Source organism: Pseudonaja textilis, chromosome 5 (assembly GCF_049901715.1).
Source record: "Pseudonaja textilis isolate UNSWEBS1 chromosome 5, rPseTex1.2, whole genome shotgun sequence".
Classification (NCBI taxonomy): domain Eukaryota; kingdom Metazoa; phylum Chordata; class Lepidosauria; order Squamata; family Elapidae; genus Pseudonaja; species Pseudonaja textilis.
Window position 1 is genome coordinate 5,718,584 of NC_141994.1, and position 20,801 is coordinate 5,739,384.

The 20,801-nt window shown below is 36.5% G+C and overlaps 1 protein-coding gene across 21 annotated transcripts in view; it reads right to left on the minus strand.

The window, feature by feature from the left end:
- The window catches only part of ANKRD26 (ankyrin repeat domain 26), a 78,135-nt gene that overhangs the window by 1,486 nt on the left and 55,848 nt on the right, over nt 1-20,801 (minus strand). For 19 of the 21 annotated variants that reach the window (XM_087934028.1, XM_087934027.1, XM_087934026.1 and 16 more), the window contains 5 exons: nt 20,415-20,527; nt 18,368-18,509; nt 16,217-16,507; nt 15,541-15,776; nt 14,597-14,843 (listed from right to left, as the gene is read on the minus strand). In XM_087934028.1, coding sequence (XP_087790154.1) covers nt 14,597-14,843; nt 15,541-15,776; nt 16,217-16,507; nt 18,368-18,509; nt 20,415-20,527 — 1,029 coding nt within the window. Of the gene's footprint in view, nt 1-3,853; nt 3,912-6,138; nt 6,260-14,596; nt 14,844-15,540; nt 15,777-16,216; nt 16,508-18,367; nt 18,510-20,414; nt 20,528-20,801 lie in introns of all 21 variants that reach the window. The other 2 variants (XR_015743740.1, XM_087934016.1) reach the window with 2 other exon arrangements.

Consider the following 20,801-nt stretch of genomic DNA (forward strand, 5'->3'; position numbering starts at 1 on the left):
ACAAATTTCACGTAGGTTAATCTCTTAGTTTTTAAAAAAATATATCCCAGCTTTGATCAAAACTTTACATCATGGATTAGCATTGATGGATCAGCACTTGCTGATAATATAATATCCAGTCAAGGGTAGACTTCATAGGTAGCTTAAAATGCAAAATAAAAACGTTTTGACTAAAGAACAAATCTGTCTGTGTGTATGTGTGTATATACGTATGTGTACACATAATCATATAACTAAGAAGTGCAAACACAATTTTGACAAATATGTAAACTACATACTTTTTACAAGGTGCAGCTTCAGCATTGGTTATGATTGCAATTTATATGCACAATCTGCACTACAAATACACATGTATTTTACTTCTTTGTATGCTTTGTTATTTAGTGTTACATATTACATTGCATTAGGGGAAAAAACAACAATCTACATAGTCTTTCTTAGCTTCTGGCAGCACTTTTTCATGCACAGATAACTTCATGTGATTTGTCAGGATGAGGGAAATCTGGTTTCAGGATAATTTCAATCAGTTTAGAAACATTGTCAAATGTCCTGTAGAGAATAACAGAAGAACCAGTGGAACCAGAACTTCCCATGGAGGTAAAAAGAAAAGAGTATATACCTCACTAGGGGTTTGGAGTTGACTTTATTTTCACAATGTGGATCCGTTATTTTTCCATTAGCTCACATAACAACACACAGATTTTGTGTCTGGTTGCACATTAAGGTATTTAAACATCATGTGAATAGCAGCTCTTCTTTCTGGCCTAGGTGGGGACTTAACAACTTTTAGCACCAGATCTTCAAAGGAATATCTTGTTTCTAAAGGAGTCAGTGTGGAATCCACTACAATATCTTCCTACTGTTGGCTGAAAACTAGGGAAGTTTTTCAGATACCTAAGAATATAAACAGTGCCCTGTTGATTGATCCATCTAATCCCACAAACTCTTCTCATAGTGGTGAACCAACTGCACAAGGAAGTGCAGTAGTGACTAGTCTGCCTGCGGATGGCCTTCGAAGACAATACTGCCACCAAGACTCTTAGCCATTGGTCTCGACTTCCATGAATTGGTCCAATCCTTTATTGACCCTGCTAGTAGGCAGCACCACGTCTCATAGTAGCAACACCACGTTACCAGTGAATAAGACCAATAATGGGTTGAAGGAAGGTAAATTGCAGCCTAAGCTAGACAAGAGAAGGTAGGAATTTAATACATTGGATGCTGTTACTTTCTTTGAAAACTTATAACTTGGGTCCAAGATTACCCACAGAATCTTAAAAACTAAGAATGCACTTGCACAGTTAAAATTACCATGCCAGACCTATCATTCTGAAGATGCCTGATCTAGTCACAATGAAACATGCCATAGTTATGTCCTATATGGTTTTATTATGATAAGCACTATCTAATAACTAAGAATACTGGCTGTTGTGGCTCCGGGCTTGGATTCAGCTCCTGTGAATGATATGAGTTCAAGTGAGGAGGTCATGGCAGAAAATTATGAGCCGGCATGGATCAGTGATTGGACTGATAACCAGGATGAGGAGATGGACGTGACAAAGGACGACAGACCGGGAATGGCTGACAGGGAAGTTTTGAGAGAGTCTTCTAGTGGAGATGAGAACTTGGAAAATTTGTGGTTAAATGTAAAAAACAGAAGATGGTTGAGAAGGCAAAATCAGCTGGAGCGAATGAGGAGAGCGGGTCAGTAAATTAGCACGTTGCCTCAATGAGTATAAAAGGACACAGCTGGGCTGGTACATTTCGCCAGGAACAAAGTGACTATTTGAGTGAGGACGTTACAGCAAGAAGCTCTGAGACTGGAGATTTATTGCCAGGACTGGTTTGCCGGACAGAGTAAAGATTTATGCTGTGAGGTTTCTGCCAGCCGTTATCTTGTAAGACTTCTTTCCGTTTGATTTAATTGTGAAACGGCTGCTTTCTGTTTTGTTCGTTTGAATTTTGAAGGGGAGTCATAACAACTGGCTATGGCTTAATAAAAGGCTGTTCAGACAAAGCTAAAACGACATTCTCCTGCATTTGAATTTACCCAAATATTAAAAACACTTGTGTCTTGGCATCATGACAAATGTATTTGGTTAATGGGAAATTCTGGAATACCAATGTATCTTGCCCTTTGTTTTATTTCTCCTAATATTTTATTAGGCAAATATTCTGTATTTAGAGAGCCAGTTTGGTGTACTGCTTAAGACATCAGGCTGGAACCTGAGAGACTTCTAGTCCCAACTGAGACACAAAGCCTGTTCAGTCACTACAGGTTCTCTCTCTGCCTTAGTAATGGTAAACCACACCTGAAATCTTGCCCCAAAGCCTGCAGAGACCAGTCCAAGCTGTTGCCAGGAGTCAACACTGATTCCAAAGCGCAATTTTATCTATTTATCATTATGGATATTCTATATTTAAGCTGCTTTGTCTACTATGATGGGATTTAATTAGGCACTAGATTTTATTATTTTTATTTTACTCTTAATAGTTGTTAATCACAATGATAGACAATATATAACTCCGATATATACTTTTCCTGGCTTTTCTCCAATTTATACTTTTGTTTGTTTTTAGTTATTTGTATCCCACCTTTATTATTTTTACAACTTCGGGTGGCAAACATCCAGCACACCTTCTCAGAAAAACTGTCCAGAATGAGAAAAAAACCAAAATTCACCCTCAACTTAATGCTACCAACAATTCTGCTTCAGTTCTTAATAAAATTAGATGCTCACTCTTGTCTATTCAGTCATTATGCTTGCCTTCTATACTAAAAGGGAATGTTGCAAATAATAATAATTTATTACATTTATACGCCGCCCAACTCCAAGAAATTCTGAAGTATTTAGAAAGCCAAATAAAAATCTTTATGGCTCTTTATAGTTGTTTCTATGAGAACAGGGAAGACAGAATATAGCAGAGGAAATGTAGCAGACATGCTGATAGCACTGTTACATCTCTTTTAAAATCCTTCCTAAAATTCTGATTTTGAGTCAATGCTTTCTGCCAATTTTTAAAAAATGCTTATTTAGAGTGAAAATAAATTTAGAAAGTTGTAGATCTGGGAAAATTGCTATCTGTACTTCAAGGGAGATAAAAGAGTATAACTACTTTCCCTGTAGATGAAGGGTGTCAAACTTGTGTCATCACATTGTCATCACGTGACATATCACGACTTTTTCCCCATTTGCTAAAACGGGAGTGAACATGTCCAACACATAACGCATTCAGCCCACAGGCCATGAGTTTGATGCCCATGCTGTAGATATTCATGATTAAAATTAATATCCTCTCAGCTGCTGAGTCATGAGACAAAGTCAAAAGTCATTTAATTGGTCTGAAATTCTTGCGTACGTGTGGCATAGAAAACTGAACTGGGCAAACAGTTGAAAATCCAAGAAGGCTGAAGACGTCTGCAATATTTTTATAACAGATGTTTCACTAAAATAACTTTAAGTTTTGGTAAATTTGCATAGGAAACTAGCCATGAAAATTAATCAGAAGCATAATCCTATAGATCTCAATATTCCAGCCATATTCTCAAATCATACTGATTTGCAATTTAGATTACTGTGGAACTGTGAACAAGGAAATTCCTAATTAGAGAGTTAAATATGAATCACATTGAATTACTAAAATGACTAATTTTCAATTACTCTGAATATAGTAAAACACATTATATATTACATAAATATGTTGTAATGGGTTATTATTATTTTATTCATATCTGTAATTTTCACTGTGTTATTTTCTTACAGTATAATGTGCAGTGTTTAACTAATCAGACACAGGACAATATAATTCAGCAAAAGAAATTACATGGTATTCAGCAATACTGACTACACACCTTGTCAAGTCTCTGGTTGCAGAGAAGAGAAGGGAGAATTAGATTTTTGATCAAGGAGCTGAAGAAGTAAAGAGCAAGCCATAAGTTTATGGTTTTTGATGACAGAAATGAAAGTGACTAATCTACAAAGGAGTATCAGAAAAGAGAAACGTTATCTACTATTTGAAAAGAAACGGTAAACTACTTTGGAGGAGCCAATCATGCATACTTCATTAAATCCAAGAGAATTCAATGTGACTTATTTCTAAATAAACATGTACTGTATATAATGTCTGCTCTATCTAGAAAGCTGACTTGACAAGACATTATTCATACTGGTCCTAATTAAAAGTAATAAGATATGTTAATCAAGATCATTGTTAACTTTTTCAAATTTCAATGAGATCAAAACATGGCTAACCTCTTCTAGATTCTAGTTATAATTACTACCTAGAAATATGTAACAATAAACTTGGTAACTCTAAATTCTTTGCATATTTTATTATCCTATAAATGTCAATAGTTCAGCAATAATTTGCAATAATTTGCTTTAACCTTTGCTACAAGGTTAAAGAGTTAGGGAAATTTTTTTATGACCCTTTATATTCTGCAGAACTGTCATGAGAAGTAGACAGCAAAGTTCAATTTATGTTCCTAAATATCACTGTCAAATTTATTGTCCCCTGAGGTTAGTGTTACAATGACTTTTTACAACCTACCAAAAACATAACTGCAAAAGACAGACTAGAAGTAAAAGTTAAAATAAGCAAAAAAAAAAAAAAAGGTAAGAGAACCCCTGTCTGATCTTGATGAATACAAATCACTAGGATCTGACGATTACATCCTGGAGTTCTAAAGGAGCTGGCGGATATCATCTCAGAACCACTGTACCGCATCTTAAAAAATGGGGGGTGGGTGGAGAACCAGACCCAGGAAACTTACAGACCAATCAGCCTTAACATCAATACCTGGGTAGGTACTGGAAAAGATAATAAAAATCCAGATCTGCCAACATCTAGAAACGAGTAAAGTAATCACTGGAAGTCACCATGGGTTTGTTAAAAACAGATCATGCCAAACCAATCTTATTTCATACTTCAACATAGTGGCTAAATTAGTAGATCAGAGAAATACTGTGGACGTAATGGCTGTGGACATATAAGCCATAAAATACTGTGGACTTCAGCAACACATTCAATGAAGTAGATCACAACCTACTTCTTGGTAAACTAGAAAAAAGTGGAATAGATAGTATCACCACCAAATAGATTCACAACTAGCTGATAAACTGTACTCAATCAGTAGTCCTTAATGGGTCTAAGTCTACATGGAGGAAAGTAATCAGTGGGGTACCATAAGGTTCCCTGGGTGAAACCAGGCTTAATAGCAGTAACTGTGAGAGGGATCTTGGAGTCTTAGTGGGCAACCAATTAAATAGGAGGCAACAGTGTGCAGCAGCAGCCAAAAAAGCCAATGCAATCCTAAATTGTATTAACAGAGGGATACAATCAAAATCAAGGGAAGTACTAATACCACTCTATAAAGCCTTAGTAAGACCACACCTAGACTTCTGCATCCAGTTTTGTTCACCACATTATAAAAAAGATGTTGAGACTCTAGAAAAAGTACAGAGAAGAGCAACCAGGATGATTAGGGGACTGGAGGCTAAAACGTACGAAGAACGGTTGCAGGAACTGGGCTTGGCTAGTCTAGTAGAGAAGGACCAGGGAGACATGATAGCGGTCTTCCAATATTTGAGGGGCTGCCACAGGAAGGAAGGGGTCAAGCTATTTTCTAAAGCGCCTGAAGGCCAGACAAGGAATAATGGATGGAAACTGAACAAGGAGAGATTCAACCTGGAAATAAGGAGAAATTTTCTGACAGTGAGAACAATCAACCCATGGAACAGAAGTTGCCTTCAGAAGTTGTGGGAGCGCCATCACTTCAGACTTTCAAGAAGAGATTGGACTGCCATTTGTCAGAAATAGTGTAAGGCAAGGTTAGGAGAATACACTTGGTATTTATGTGGAAAATTGTATTCAATTACTGAAAACAATCTTTCTAATAGATCAGTTTTTAATTTGAGAATTGCTATGTTCTTTTATAAATATGCCTCAATGTACTGAATCTCAAGGCACTTCAATGGCAAAAATTTGGGAACTTTATATTAAAATATCATTGTATTTTTAAGAATTTCTTTCAGCCAAAATTAGTTTGGTAATAAGGTGAATTCAGCAAACATGGACTTAACCCCCTTTTAAATAAATATACACATATGAAATTTTTTTTTCGAAAAAAATACTAACCTACTTGCTTTCTTTCTCCCTCTTTACATGCCTTATTCTCATTCTGCCTCCTTCCACTTCCAGTTTCTTCCTCACTCATGTCTAGTTTTTCTTTACCTTCTCTGTCTCTCTTTACAGGTTTCTTTAAAACAAAGTGAGAAGCTTATCTATTTTGTCTCTCCTAATAAATAGCAAGTGTTCTTTCCATCATCTACTTCTTTTGCAGAATTTACTGTTTTCACTTTTCTCCTTATGTATATACATTAGTGTTTGGCTCATTTGGAGCACCTTTCTTTTATGGCAGGTTGCTTACCTGTAATGGACATTAATGGAATGACGCATCCGGCCCATGGGCCAGGAGTTTGACAGCCCCGATCTAGGACTTTACATCAGATAGTTACCCTGTTTCTCCAACAATACGGCTTCCCCCAATGGGAAATCCCAGCATGTTTTATAGGCATGAAATGAAATTAAGCCCCTCCCCCCAAATTAAGGCCTATATTAAAACATGCGAAATGGGGGGGAATGGTGTGGGGGGCTGGCCGTTAGGAAGTACTTTTGTTGCACACCCGGATATGGTGCTGCCTGCGTTGACCCCGATACGAAGTGCCCCACCACCGCAGAGGTCAACATCCAAGCCATCACTGCCCGCCTGCCCAAAGATGCAAAGGGGGGGAGGAATTAAGACACCCCCGAAAAGACGGCCTAGCCATTTTTTCGGGGCTCAAAAAAAAAAAAAGACCTGGCCTTATTATATGAGAAACACAGTAGTGCCCTTCTTTCTTTGAGTATAGAAATCTATACTGTGTATACACATCTCAATGTCTTCCTCTCCAAATTTTATAGATTGAATATTAATAGGTAATTACTTATAACTAGGTGATTAATATTTTTAAAGTTTGTTCCAAGTTTAAAAAAGAAAGAAAATGCTTTCCATAAAGTAATTCACTTGGCAGAAATTACCATAAATAAGTACTGGTTATCTGAAGCAATATGCTACCCTTACCAAATTAAGATTTCACTGTATTATTGTCATTGGGGTGATTACTACCAAACATCTGGGGGGAAATATCCTTTTATAAATATCCTTTTATAACACTGCATCATTCTTTCAATCAAGGCAGCTTCTGAGAAGAGAAACGCCCATCACTGAAGAATACAAAAACATCCTATTGGAGTAACATAGAATTGTGCTTCGATTTTTCTTCATTTTACTAAGATTAAATTGCTTCAATCTGAATGCAATAATTGGGTTCTGCATACTTAAATAACAAGAATTAAGATCTACACGTGTAGCATTCAAATTATTTTCTTTTCATCCTGTAATACAGGAATTTCTCCAGTCTATTTTATAAATAAAGTTCTACAGAGCTGGGGAAGGGGATGAGATCTGGATGTCTTGCCAGCTGCACAATGATTCAAGGCAAATCCTCCACTTGAGTCCTCCTTCCTGCTTGGCTGAGCATTTCCTAATACTTTTTACCCATATCTTTCCACTTTTTACCCATACCTTTATCCAACACTGCAGGTTTTTAAAAAGATGCTGGATAACCATTTGTCTTAAGTAGTGTAAGTTTCTTGCTTAAGCAGGGGGTTGGACTAGAAGACCTCCAAGGTCCCTTCCAACTCTGTTATTCTATTCTATTCTATTCTATTCTATTCTATTCTATTCTGTTCTGTTCTGTTCTGTTCTGTTCTAATTCTATTCATATACACACTGATGCATTGGAAAAAGTACTGCGGGGACATATCTTCTGCAGAACTATCTTCAGCCTGGTGAAAATGCTGCAGAGGATTGAAGAGTAGCAAGCATCCCTACCTAATGAGCAGGAAAAAGGGAGGAAGAATGCCTAAACAGCAGTCCGTTACACCGAAAGGCTCCTGACATTGACCAATCCAGTATCACATACCCAAATGTGAATCCATCATCCTCATCTTAGCCATTGTCTATCCATTGCAGGATGAAGGCCCGTTCCACATGTTTCCAACCAATACTGTGTGTGCTTTCTTTTGCCAACTGGACCTGCAATACTTGCTGACATCATCTTGCTTTAGGTCTCTTTCCTGGAGGCATTTGAATCAAGTGGGATCCATTCTATGACTGCCTTGGTCCACCTGCCGTCAGTTCTTTTTGCTATGCGACCAGCCCATTTCCATTTAAATTCTTTTACTCTTTTTTTTTCTCTTGAAAATTTTATTTGGGTTTTTACACAACAAAACCATAATAAAAATAAAACATCTTTTTTTTTTAAATAGCATGGTCCTGGGTTATCACTTCTTCATACAGACACAAACTCAATTTCATGTTCATTTTTATGTTCTATTCCGTATCTTATTACGGTTTTGCATTTTCTACATAATTTTTCCCCTCTTTTAATTTTCTCAACTTTATTTTGATTATCTCATCTCAATTCAAATCATTATATTTATACTTTTGTCTGTCCTGTTTCAATTTCATATTATCTTTTCTCATTAAGCAAATTTTCCCCTGTAGTTACTAATTGGAGTATGACAACTTTATATCTTTTAATTTTATCCATTCAACTCTTATTTAAGCTTCAATGTATACCTTTAAGATTATAACGTTCAATATAATACATAACTTCCAATCGAATGCTGCTTGGTACATTCTTAAAATACACACTATATTTTTTAAAAATTATATATATATATTCTTAACTTTAAAAGCACAACTACAATGACGTGGGAAAATACCCGAACAAAGCTGAATGCTATATATGTATGTATGTATGTATGTATGTATGTAAATAAAGCACTCATTCCATTCCAATTCACTTCTAACATTAATATTCATTAAAATCTTAACATCTTTAACATTTCTTTTCAATTAAATATCATACTTCCTTGGGAACCCTTGTAAACTTTCCATAATTAATTCCCCCCCCCCCATATTTCTCTTCACTTATATTTTATAAATCATTAATAATTAAAATGTTCCCATCCTTTCCTAATTTAATTCTCTCATTCACTTTATTTCATTTATTTATTAACAAACATTCCACTAGATTTCGATAAATATTTTATCCATCATTTTAATCATATTTCCTAAAAATTTCTATTTGTAGTATAATAATACTATCGTATGTACCTTTGCAGAATCCCTTTTGTAATTAAGTTTTCACCCATTATCTCTAAACAGGCTTATACTTTCAATTCTTATACCTTTTTCCTGTTTCTCTATATCTTGTTTCTGTCCTTTTTAACTTCTTTTCCTTTCCTTCTTCCCCCTCTTCTTCTCCCTCCCCCTTTTACTCCCTTGTCTCTCTACTTCTAAATTCTCTCTTCTGTAATCCCCTCTTCTATTGCTTTCTAATATTATACTTATTTTTCAAACTGTTCTTTTTTTTTGGTTGTTTTTTCAAATCTTAAACTTTTCATTCTCTTTCCCCTTTCCTTTTTTTCCCTCACATAAAATTACTTGATCATTAAAGATGGCTCCTTCCTTGTCCCAGTCTTCTTGTTCTGCAAGCGTTTCTTGTTGTTTCTCATAGTTCCAGATCTCCATTTCTAAGAGTTGAAATACGAAGACAAAAGAACCTCTTCCTTCTTGTGCATCTTCTTTGTACTTTTTAAGTTCCATTTTCAGTTCTTCTAAAAGTGGTGCCATTTTAAACACTTTTAAACAATCACCCAATTGATTGTAGTCATTTAAATGCAATAACCAAAAATCCAAAGATCACCAAGAAATCCAAATATCCAAAGCTATTTCTTCTTGCTTCTTTTTTCCACTTTCTCTTCCTGGGGTTCTATTATTTTGTTGCTAAGTTTCAGTTAAAATGTATCTTTTAGGAATCTTGTTGAGGTTTCACTGTAAATTCCTTTTAATTCCAGGCAGTCTCCTCCATTTTTCCAGATCCTTCCCCTTTTATTATTTTTCTCTCCTTTCCTGGTTTTAAAAGCTTTTAAGTATCCAGAAATCTTTATTATCCATTTGACATTTTATTTTCAGCTTAAATGCCTATTGATGTCAAAGTGGATTTTTTTTTCAATTTCTTGCTTAAGTCTCTTAGCTGTCAGTATAAGGAAGGGAAGAAAAAAAAATCCTTTCCCTTTCCTCTCTCCTTCACTGCTTCAAAATCTTTGGGAACAATGTTTGTTTTTTTTATAGTTTAAATTCCAGGGTACCTTACGTTGTTGCTTTTGCAGTTTAACCCGGTCAACCAAAACTTTCTCTTTTTATCTTCCTCCTGCACATTCTTTTCCGGTCGAGTTCTTCTTTGAGGTGGCCATTTCTGACCACCACTGCAACCGTCTTTGGGAAAGGGAGTAATGGCCAGCTGGGGAAGAGAGTTGCGGCTCTCCTCAACCCTGCTGGCAGTCTCCCCTCTCTTCACCACCTCTACGGGGTGGCTTAGCCCCGAAACCAGCTGGCTCGGGGCACTCCGGCGGTGAGCACAGATCGAAACCGCGCACGATCGCAGTTTCAGTCTGTCAACGAAGGGACTCAAACCAGAAGTCCCCTCTTTTGATGATATTGTATACTTTCGTTTATTCTCTAATCCATGTGCAAGTCTTTCTATCTTGTCTTGTCGAGCATATATTTTTCCATTGTTCTTTGTGCCACTTGTAGTTTTTGTATTGATTGTGAGGTTAGTGCCCATATTTCACTGGCAAATGTTAGAGAAGTTAGCACACACTGATCAAAAACTTTTCAGGCATACGGGGAGGTTGTTCTTGAAAATTATGCTTAGCTTGCCTAATGCCCGACAACCACATTTAACATACTGTTCAATTTTCTTTATTGTATCGCTTTCCATTGAGATCTGTTGGCCAAGGTATATGTAGTGGTCTACTATGTCTAGTTCTTCTTTAGATATAATTTTTTTTCTTTCTTTGGTGAATTTATTAAACATAACTAGGCTTGTTTTCAGGTTTATTTTTAAGCTAAATTATTCTCCTGCTTTGTGCAGCTGTATGTGTCTTTGTAACTCTTCTGGGTTTTGTGAGAACATCATCATCTGCAAATCTTAAATGATTTAAACATGTGCCATTGATAATTTTATTCCATCTTTTGCCCAGTCTAGTTTGTGAATTTGATTACAATCCAGTGTCTATAAAAACAGTGCAGTATTGCTTTATTTTGTAGAACTATTCATTTTTAAAACTGCTTCAGGCACGGGGGAAAGCAACTTCTGGTGTGGAGCGGAAGGCCAACTGCTCATTCAGTGTCAGGCAGGCAGGCAGGATTTGGTACAGGGTGGTGTGGAGCGGGAGGCCAGAGTCCGTGAGAGGGTGGGAAACTTCTCAAGGGAGGAAGGGGCGGAGGGAGGGAGGAAGAGTGGAAAAGAAGGGGAGGCAGATCGCATCGCGCCCTGCCCTCCCCAGCTCCCTCCCCCAGTCCCATGAAAGACTGCAAGAAGCTCCCATCTCAGCTTCTCTTGTCGTTCTTTCCTCCTTTTCCTCCCCAATGTCACAGTCTGCCTCTACGGCTTCCCCTGCACTACCGCTCTTGCAGCCTTTTGTGGTGATTTATTTTTCTTTCCTTCAGTCTCTTTTATTTTCTTTTTGAATGAACCCTACATGTCAAGATCCGGTTGCTGCCAAGGTCCCACTCAGCACCCCAGAGATCCCTGTTACCAGACACTACACCCAGGCCCTCAGCTATTGTTCCTTCTTTGCTTGCTTCCTTTTCACTCTCCTTTGCTCCCTTGAGGGGTCAAAATGGGAAGGCCCCCGCCCACCATTGCCTGCACGTTGTCCGCTCTGTCCGGAGTTGCTGACAGGTTAAAAAAAAAAAACACGAGCAGCGCCTTCCTCCCCCTCTTCCATTGCTTCTGCAGAAGCTCCTTTCCCCTGTACCTGAAGCCGCGGGCCCCTGCCATTCGACTGCCATGCCAGAAGCTGCTTTCTTCCATGCCTGGAGAGGTGCGCCACTGCCGTTTGGCTCCTGCACCTCCCCCATAGCTCCTGCAACTGCCTATCACATGCTGGCAGCCAGGAGCATCATGGCTTCTGCCTGCCACCTGATTGGATGGTGCCTAATTGTCCTGTGTGGCCAAAGGCCCGGGATAAACAGTGTGTCAGGCTGAAGAGCGCAGGGTAGAGGGCCAGAGGCCAATTGGTCAGGGGAGGAGAAAAGCTGGCTGTAAATGGGCTGAGGTGGGAGGCTGAAGGTGAAGGGGGCATGGCCAAGGGTGGCAGCCTGAAGGTCCCATTCCAGGGAGAAGCAGAACAGAGAAGAGTAATTAATTCAGCAGTCAGATTAGCACATTAAATCAGATTAAGCTATATGTGCTTTGGAGAAGTTTTGTTAGTTCATAAGACATAAACTAGAATTGAATTCAGACTTACATGAAGTAACTTGAGAAACTGAATACTTGAGAAGACTGCAGAAAACCATTTGCAAAAGCCACTACTATTATTATTATTAACTTGTATTCATGAAACTCAGTCAACTGAACATTTAAAAATGTATCACAAATATCATTGACTGGCTCTGATGGTTGATACAGGTTGCCGCCAGCATCCTAGGTATCAACCAAGTATCTTCTTAAAATGTATGTTGTTTTGAGTAGTCCAGCCTTTTGCAGCTCCACTGGCGCTACAGCAGGAAGCTGCATTTCTTGATATATTTTGTAATATTCTTGGACATGGTTCCAAGTGCTCCAATGACAATCGGTATCGCTGTTACATGTTTCGTCCATAATGTAGTTTCAATGGCCAGGAACGATATTTTGTGATTTTTTCCAGTTCTTTTTCTGTGACTCAGGCGTCTGGTATAGTGATATCAAGAAGTTGTATGCTTTGGTTTTCGACAACTGTGATATCTGGCATGTTGTGTTCCAAATGATGGTCTGTCTGTATTCAAAAGTCCCACAAGGTCTTCACCTTCTCAATTTCGACAACTTTTTCCACATTGTTGTTGTTGTTCTTTTTATTATTTAATTTTAAAGTATCATGGTCAGAAAGATCAATTCTTTCCTTAGGGGGTTTCTGATAAGAATGCTTTGGGGGAAAATGTTGGGCTTTATAAAATGCTTTGTTGTTTCCTGCTATTAATTTTATTTTAACCGAACAGTAATATCTAAAAAACACCATGGGAATGAAAAAAGCTGTGATTTGCATACAATTTCCTTATTCCCTTACCTTTTCAACCACTCCTTACTCAACTTCCCAGTTCTTTTTATGCTATCTTTCCTTTTTTCTTGAACTGCCATTAATTTTACATTCAATCCCTTTATAGACTTATTACTGCTACTTCCTTTCATTTTGGACTAACTTGTTATAGGAAGTTTCAAAATCACATGTTCTCTTCACTCTTTAATTCATTATATGTTAGCAATTTATTATACACTTCACTGTTTTCTAATGAAGTGTTAAATTATAGTACATTTTATTATCAGTTTATGGTGACGGCAAACTAATGGAGAGAATTAAAGGCATTGTTGCTGCTATCATCATCATCATCATCATCCGGCATCACTAAATTACATTTGTACAACTGTGAAACGCCTCTCCCTATCTGCCCATCCCAACAGAAGGAATAGGGTAGGCACATTCCAGGTCCTGTTCCTTATGCGTTGCCATTTTGGAGTCTTGGAAGTATGCCTTTTGCACTGAAACCTCTTCCCTATGATGTGCCTCTTCCATTGAGAACCGAAAGGTCTCATGCCTTCTGTCTTTCAGGAAAGCCCTTAAAACCTGGGTCTTCTCCCCAAAATTGGAATAGGACAAGATGAAACTAGGATGAGAATGTGGGCTGCAGGTAAGTGTGGCTGTGGTTCCAGCTTTTTTTGTTTTGGATATTTTTCTGCTGGTTGTTAACCTCCCATAATTGATATATGATGGGAGGCTATGCAAAGGTTTTAAACAAAGAAAGAAACTGAAAATCAACATAGCCTACCCAGCATGTAATATTGATAGAAAGAAACAGCAGAAAACACTGATCTTTCAGAGAAATGTTTGTATCAAAGTTGGAGTCTTTATTTCTATCAAAAGTGCTATTATATACGTCAACAGAAGAATGCATGCTTTTAAAAAGAAGCAGGCATTTTGTGCCTTCTTGATGGACTTTACATATCAATCTGGTCTATTAAGTTGCAAACCTTACTTTCTTGTAGCTATTCCAGCTATTTGCAAATTCTGCATAAGAGTCTCTAAAGATGGGGAATGAGTATCATGTTTCTAAAATTTCCTACACATCTGGCTCTAAATTTAACTGGATAATCATAAAACAACCAAATCTGACTTTTAAATAATGTTCAACATTTCAATCAGTATCTTCAGCATTCCATGGAGCCTATTTATGCATAATTTTATTGTTAAAGTTCCATAAAGGAACAATAGAAATTAAGATGTTAAGATGTATTTGGGGGCTTTCGCTGTTTTTCTTAAAAAAGCACTCTGCCTAAGACAAGGCAAAGAGTTAAAGACTGCAACATGAAATAACTTTTCAGCTAAACATAACCTAAAGTTAGAATAGAAATTATAGCTTAGAATGACATTCACAATTACTAACCTTTGCTAAGTAAGCTTCCACTCTGTTTTTTGAGGCTAATGAAGTTCCATTTGTGTTCAGGAATCCTCCTCCAAGGTTAAAAGATTTATTTAATGCTAAAGGGTTGCCAAGATTTCCCATCTGAACTGTTTCCAGGACAGGACTTGAAGAAAGGCTTCCACTTACAAAGCCGTTGGCAAGTAAAGACTTGTTTTTGTGACGCTCTTGATAGAGTTGAGTGTTGGCTTCTGCTAATTTCACATTCGCTCTGAAAAAGGTTAGTTAAATAAGATACCATCTTAGGATAATGATTCACCTAACTGCATAAAAAGTCAGAACTCCAGGGAAAATGTAAATGTATCTCTAACCTGTTCCAAAAATATATCTATCACTCTGTTATTTAGATGATAATTCAGAACCACCAATTTAGTATTAAATGACAGACCTATAATTTTAGGAATATGAATATGTCAAAAAGAACTTTATTTGCAGAACTATATTCTCAGAATACAAACAGAAGTATAAACAGAAAGGTTATTTTCCTAATGTATTTAACCACTAATCTGAATGTTTTCTACTTTACTAATATATTTAATAGTGTCATAAAATATAAAATTAAATATTATATTTAATATTATATATTCTATGTTAATATTAGTTTTAATATTTTATTTTTAATGCACAATGTTACAGTTGTTTTATTCTGTTATTTGTGGTATTGTAAGCTACCCAGAATTGCTTGGTAGTAAGATGGGTATCATACAGATTTACTAAATAAATACTTAAATGTTGCTGTTACCATATGGTATCTTTGAAACCATTCAACAGACTGCTTTGCATTAACCAGGTATCACTATCATAGGGAGATGACAATACTAAAATTTTCTTTTCATATTGACATTATCCAATCCAAAATAAATAAGAAAAAAATACAAGTTTACAAAATTGAAACACTGTTTACTTACCGATCCAATTTGCTCTCCAAAGTTTTCCGAATTTTTATTTCTTCTGAATACAATCCTTTATATCTTTCCAATTCTGTATGGGTAGATTCTTTTTGTAGTATGCTATCTTGCTGGTTGTTTTTAAATTTGGCCAACTCTGATTCTAATTCTTTAATTCTGTTCTCCAATTGATTTCTCAAAGAAGCATTACTGGTAGCTCTTATCTGTTCCAAGGTTTCCTGAGAAGCAGCCTGTGTCTAATTCACAAAATGTGAATTAGAAGAAAAGTCCTTGCTGTACACCCAAATCTTAATTAAACCATTAACTGAGAATATATTGTCTGAGTGTAGCAACCTGATGAAATCAAAATCTTAAGCAATCTTGTCAATGAAATAACTTACAATTAATATTTTTCAATTATTTAAAAGAGCCAGTTTGGCTAATGACTAAGGCACCAAGCTAGAAACCAGGGGACTGTGAATTATAGTCATGTATTAGATATGAAAAAGCCAGCTAGGTGATTTTGGGCCAGTGATTCCCTCTCTCAGCCCAACCCACCTCACAGATTTGTGATTGTGGGAAAAACAGGAAGACTGAATAGCAGATACAGTATGTCCTATGTCTTGAATTAGTGATAACAATAATAAAGACAGGAAATAGGTAACTAAGTAAGTAAGCAAGCAAGCAAGCAAGTTACCTGCAAAAAGAAATTGACTTCTTCCAGTTTTTGTCTTATCTCTTGTTTAGCTCGTTCTTCAATGTCTCTCTTGTATTGTTCCACTTGGCTAAGATCTATTAAGTTACTCTGTACTTGGCGTTTGAGATTAATTACTTCTTCTTCTAGTTGCAATTTGCTTTTTTCTAATTTTTCATGATTCTTATGGAGTATCTTCATAGACGCTAATTGTTCACGCAGTTCACAATTGGCAGATTCCAGCTGGGTACTTCTTGTTGACTCAACCTCCAAATGGCGAGATAGTTCATCAACCTGACCAAGCAAGTGACACTTAAAAGAAAAAAGACTACCAGCTTCTCAAAATACAGGCAATCCCCAGGTAAAAGGGTTCCTTCCATGAATGTTCACCAGAATGAAATGTATTCAGAAAGGGCACTTACGTTAGAAATTCAAAACTTGTGATCAAAAACGGGCCTCTGTAGCCATGTGACTTGGATTCAGTCACCGCTGCAGCAGCTGCCATTTTTAACTCTGTGTATTTCCTGGGCCTTTCAGGTTTTCAAAGGCAATTTCCGGAAGCCAGCAGGGTATTTTTTGGCCCTGGTCACATGGCCAAACAAGATCCTGGGTCTTTGCGGCCAGCCGGTTTCCAGGTTTTTGTTTTGTTTAGTTTTTTGATGCTGCATGGCAGGTCTGCTGCTGCCTGGGCTCGAGAACTGTACTGTAGGGCTAGAATTGCTTCTGTAAGTATTTTAAAATATTCTTTTTGGTTACACTGTAGTACTGTACTGTCTGTAAGCACTTTGGGAACTGCTCTGCTTCTTTTCAAGCACTGTACTTCCTTTGCAAACTACAGTGTTGTGCTTGTAAGCACAGTTCTTTGCAAAGATAAAAGTTTGTTTGCATCTGCCTAAAACTGCTTGTAGAAATGCTAGCCAGCATCTACAGCATTCTATAATGCTGTGTGCTGTATCGCTTCTCTAAACTGCTGATTTTCAAATTTTGCAAGCTATTTATATGAGTTTTGGGATTTTGCCTGGAGAGTCTTGTGCTGATTAGGGCAGTGTTTTTTTTTAAAAGAGGTTTTAAGTCTAAATTGCCTCCACAAGTTGTTGGTGCCCCATCACTGGAGGAGTTTAAGAAGAGACTGGATAAGGCGTTTATCAAAATACTCGTGACAGCAGTAAGTGGACTAAATGAGCTCCAGGTCCCCTTCATCTCTGTTACTATTGCAAGCCAAGAGTTCTGTAAAAGCCCTTCCCCATATGGCTGGCTGGAGACTGTTAAGCTAAGTGGAAAGTTTTGTAAATTACTGCCACCCCCCCAATCCCCCTTCTGGGCAGCTTAAGCTATACCGGAAAATAGCTGGTAGATCGGCGGAGGCAGAAACCGCTGATTGGTGGCAGACCGGTCTTCATTTATTTAACAAGCCATTTAATTCAATTAATTAATTTTAAAAATTTGTAAAATTGGTCTGATTCATTTGATGAATTTTTTGACTTACGAACCTAATGGACCAAAAACATTTTAATTAAAACTTTATTAAATTCATGTACCCTTCTCCCCTCCCCAACAAGGTGACTCAAGCAGCGTATAAATTTAATAAATTTTATATTAAGTTTTAGTTAATATATTCTATGTTGAAATGATTAAAACAAAAAAAAAATTCCAAATGGAAAACCAAATACTAGTATAAAAGTGCAGAAACTTGTACAAGCAGTTCCCAGGGGTCAACACTGATTCGAAGGCACAAAACAAACAGATAAATAAATACCTCTATTTCAGGTCTCTGGATAGTTTTATAGTTTTTAGAATTTTAAACATTGTATAAAGCAGCCAATTGTGTAGTACATGAAAGTCTAAAAAAGGCAGACCAAATCAGCGCTACCCACTTAAATGAAAGATTTGTTTCATTATAGAACACCAACAAGAGAGAGAACCAGTTATTCAAAAGCCTTGAGACTTCTAGACTACCCCCAGGTCCAAACCTCACAGAAGAAGCAATTTAAAGAGGAAAGTCAAATAACCCAGTTTCCCACTGTACTGTTTTATTTATAAATGATGACTAGATGAATTGGGCTTGGATCTGATTGTTCACTAGTACAAGGACTATGTACGTGTTATCATGTAAGAATGAAATTGAAATAAATTAAAGTCATAGCTGGTACATACCCTTTTTCTTAGTTTTCCAACTTCAGTGTCGATTTCTGAATATTTATTCTTTATTTCTCCATGTAAGCTTATTTGAGATGAACTTTCTCCACTCTCATAACCTTTTAACTTCTTTTTGGTTATTTTTAGAAGTTTTTTTATACTACAAAGAAAAAATATCTTACTGCAATTGTTTATAAAGTATTCCGTAGATGCTATTTTTGCTGCACAAAGAAAGAATTCTACCAGGCTTAAAGAATGGAAAGAATGTGAAAAATAACGATTTGCTATTTTTTTAGACCTTGTTCGTTACTCTACAAATAGCCATTTTAAAGTGACCAAAACTTCAATTTAACATTGTTTTTCCAATACTGTAGATGCACGAATTAATAATTCACACAATAGTTTGCACTTCTAAAGCATACAATGTTCTCTTCATTTTTCTATAATTCATATCAACTATAATGTTATATTCTTTTATCTATTTTGCAGCAAAACTGCTGTTATTGCCATTGTAGTTAATTCCTTTGGGGAATCTAATTCTATTAATGTATAATTCAACATGTCATTTTTTTAACGCTATGTATTTGTTGCTCCTTGCTTAATAACCAGTCGAAGTTACAAAAAACTCCCAAAAAGTTAGTTATGAGCCCTACTCAAAGTTATGGTTGGCACACCCCATTGCAGTCACATGATCAGTTTGGGTATTTGACCACCTGTTTACATTTACGACCAGTTGTAGCAAACCATGGTCATGTGACATTAGCAAAACCCCCAACATTTGGGGAAATGGATTTGCTTAAACAAACATGATTCGCTAACAGTGACTCACTTTATGATCATTATAAAAAGGATTGTAAAATCAAGTCAGATCATGTATTGAACCTCTTAATGATTGGGCTCAATTGTGGCTGTTAAATGAGGACGATGGGTAATTCCTGACTTATGACCGCAATTGGGATCCAGAACTGTCGCTAAGTGATGCAGCCTTCAAGTGAGCTGTGTCCAGTTTTACCATTGTTTTGCTATGGTCTTCAAGCAAATTCACCCATTTAATTTGCTATTCAGAAGTCCCCTGGGAAGGTAATAAATTGTGGTCACAAGACCCACGGACACTGCAACTGCTAAGCACCCAAGTTTATCACATAAGCCCAGGAACATCGCCAAAGCGGAAAATGCAACAACTGGTAGTAAGTCACTGCTTTCAGGTCCCTCGTAACTTTGAACAGTTGTTAAACAAATGGTTATAACACAAAGACTACTTGCACCTATATTATAAACCAAGAAGTAGTTATTAATTGTATTATGATTATTAACAATGTGTAAAAATATATATTGAAACTTATAGCTCTCAAGGACTATAATAAATTCAGGGGACTTAAGAGATACAATCCCGGGACTGATTAAATCTTATTAATAATTGGCCTTACTGGTGTTTCTAGAAAAATTGAGATATTGGAATTATGATGGAATATTGACTAATTTTTAAAATATCAGTGATTCAGCAGGGGACAACAAACACATTGTATGAATATAAATGTTATTGATGTTTAAATGTAGCTATGGAGAAAGTGATAAAGAATCATAAAGAAAGAATGGTATTGTTTAAAGACAAAGATTTGAATGTAGAAGAACCCCAACAAATGGGGAAAAAAAGTTAAGTACAAATTGGGAAAATAGTATTATACACAGTGACATATAAAGGAATTTATTATAATTACAATGTGTATGTTAAGTTTAGAAGTTGGAAGACAAGGATTACGTATATTTAATTGTATCATTATTGCTGCTGTTATTTGCGAAGTTGTATCCAACCCATCGCGATCTGATGGCAAAAAGTATATTGAGCCAGTTAATATACTGTCCACAAAATATGCATGGTTGTTAAAGGAAAATTACAAATAAAACATATACAAAAAAAAGAGGTAGTGCATGACATGCAGAAAAAATGGGTCATAGAAACAGAGATACTAGCTTTTATGTGTAAGATTATTTCATTATAGCAATGTTAAATATATTTAAAATAAAAGTTCTATACACAGAAAACATCTTAGCAATAAAAAGTTACCCATGATATTCTTTTTGTAATTCATTGTTCCTTTTCATTTCTTGATCTAGTCGCATTTCCACTGATCGTTTTAATTCTAGGACCTTCTTCACTTTTTTCTTTTCATTCTCAAACTATAACAGAATAAGAACATAATTTCCAGACTTGACAACATTTTAGTGCACAAATAAACCTCTGATGGTATTCCACCTTCACTTTGAGCTTTGTGAAAGAAAATAACTATACTGAAATATATTTTATTTCTTCACGTACATATTTACTTCCATAATTTTCAAAATTAGTTTTATTAAGACCCTGGTACTCTGCCCAGATTTTAAATGAGTATCCTGACGCTATAGTGCAGCAGCAATCTCTAAGAAAGTTCCAATGTTGGTAAAACTCTCTGCT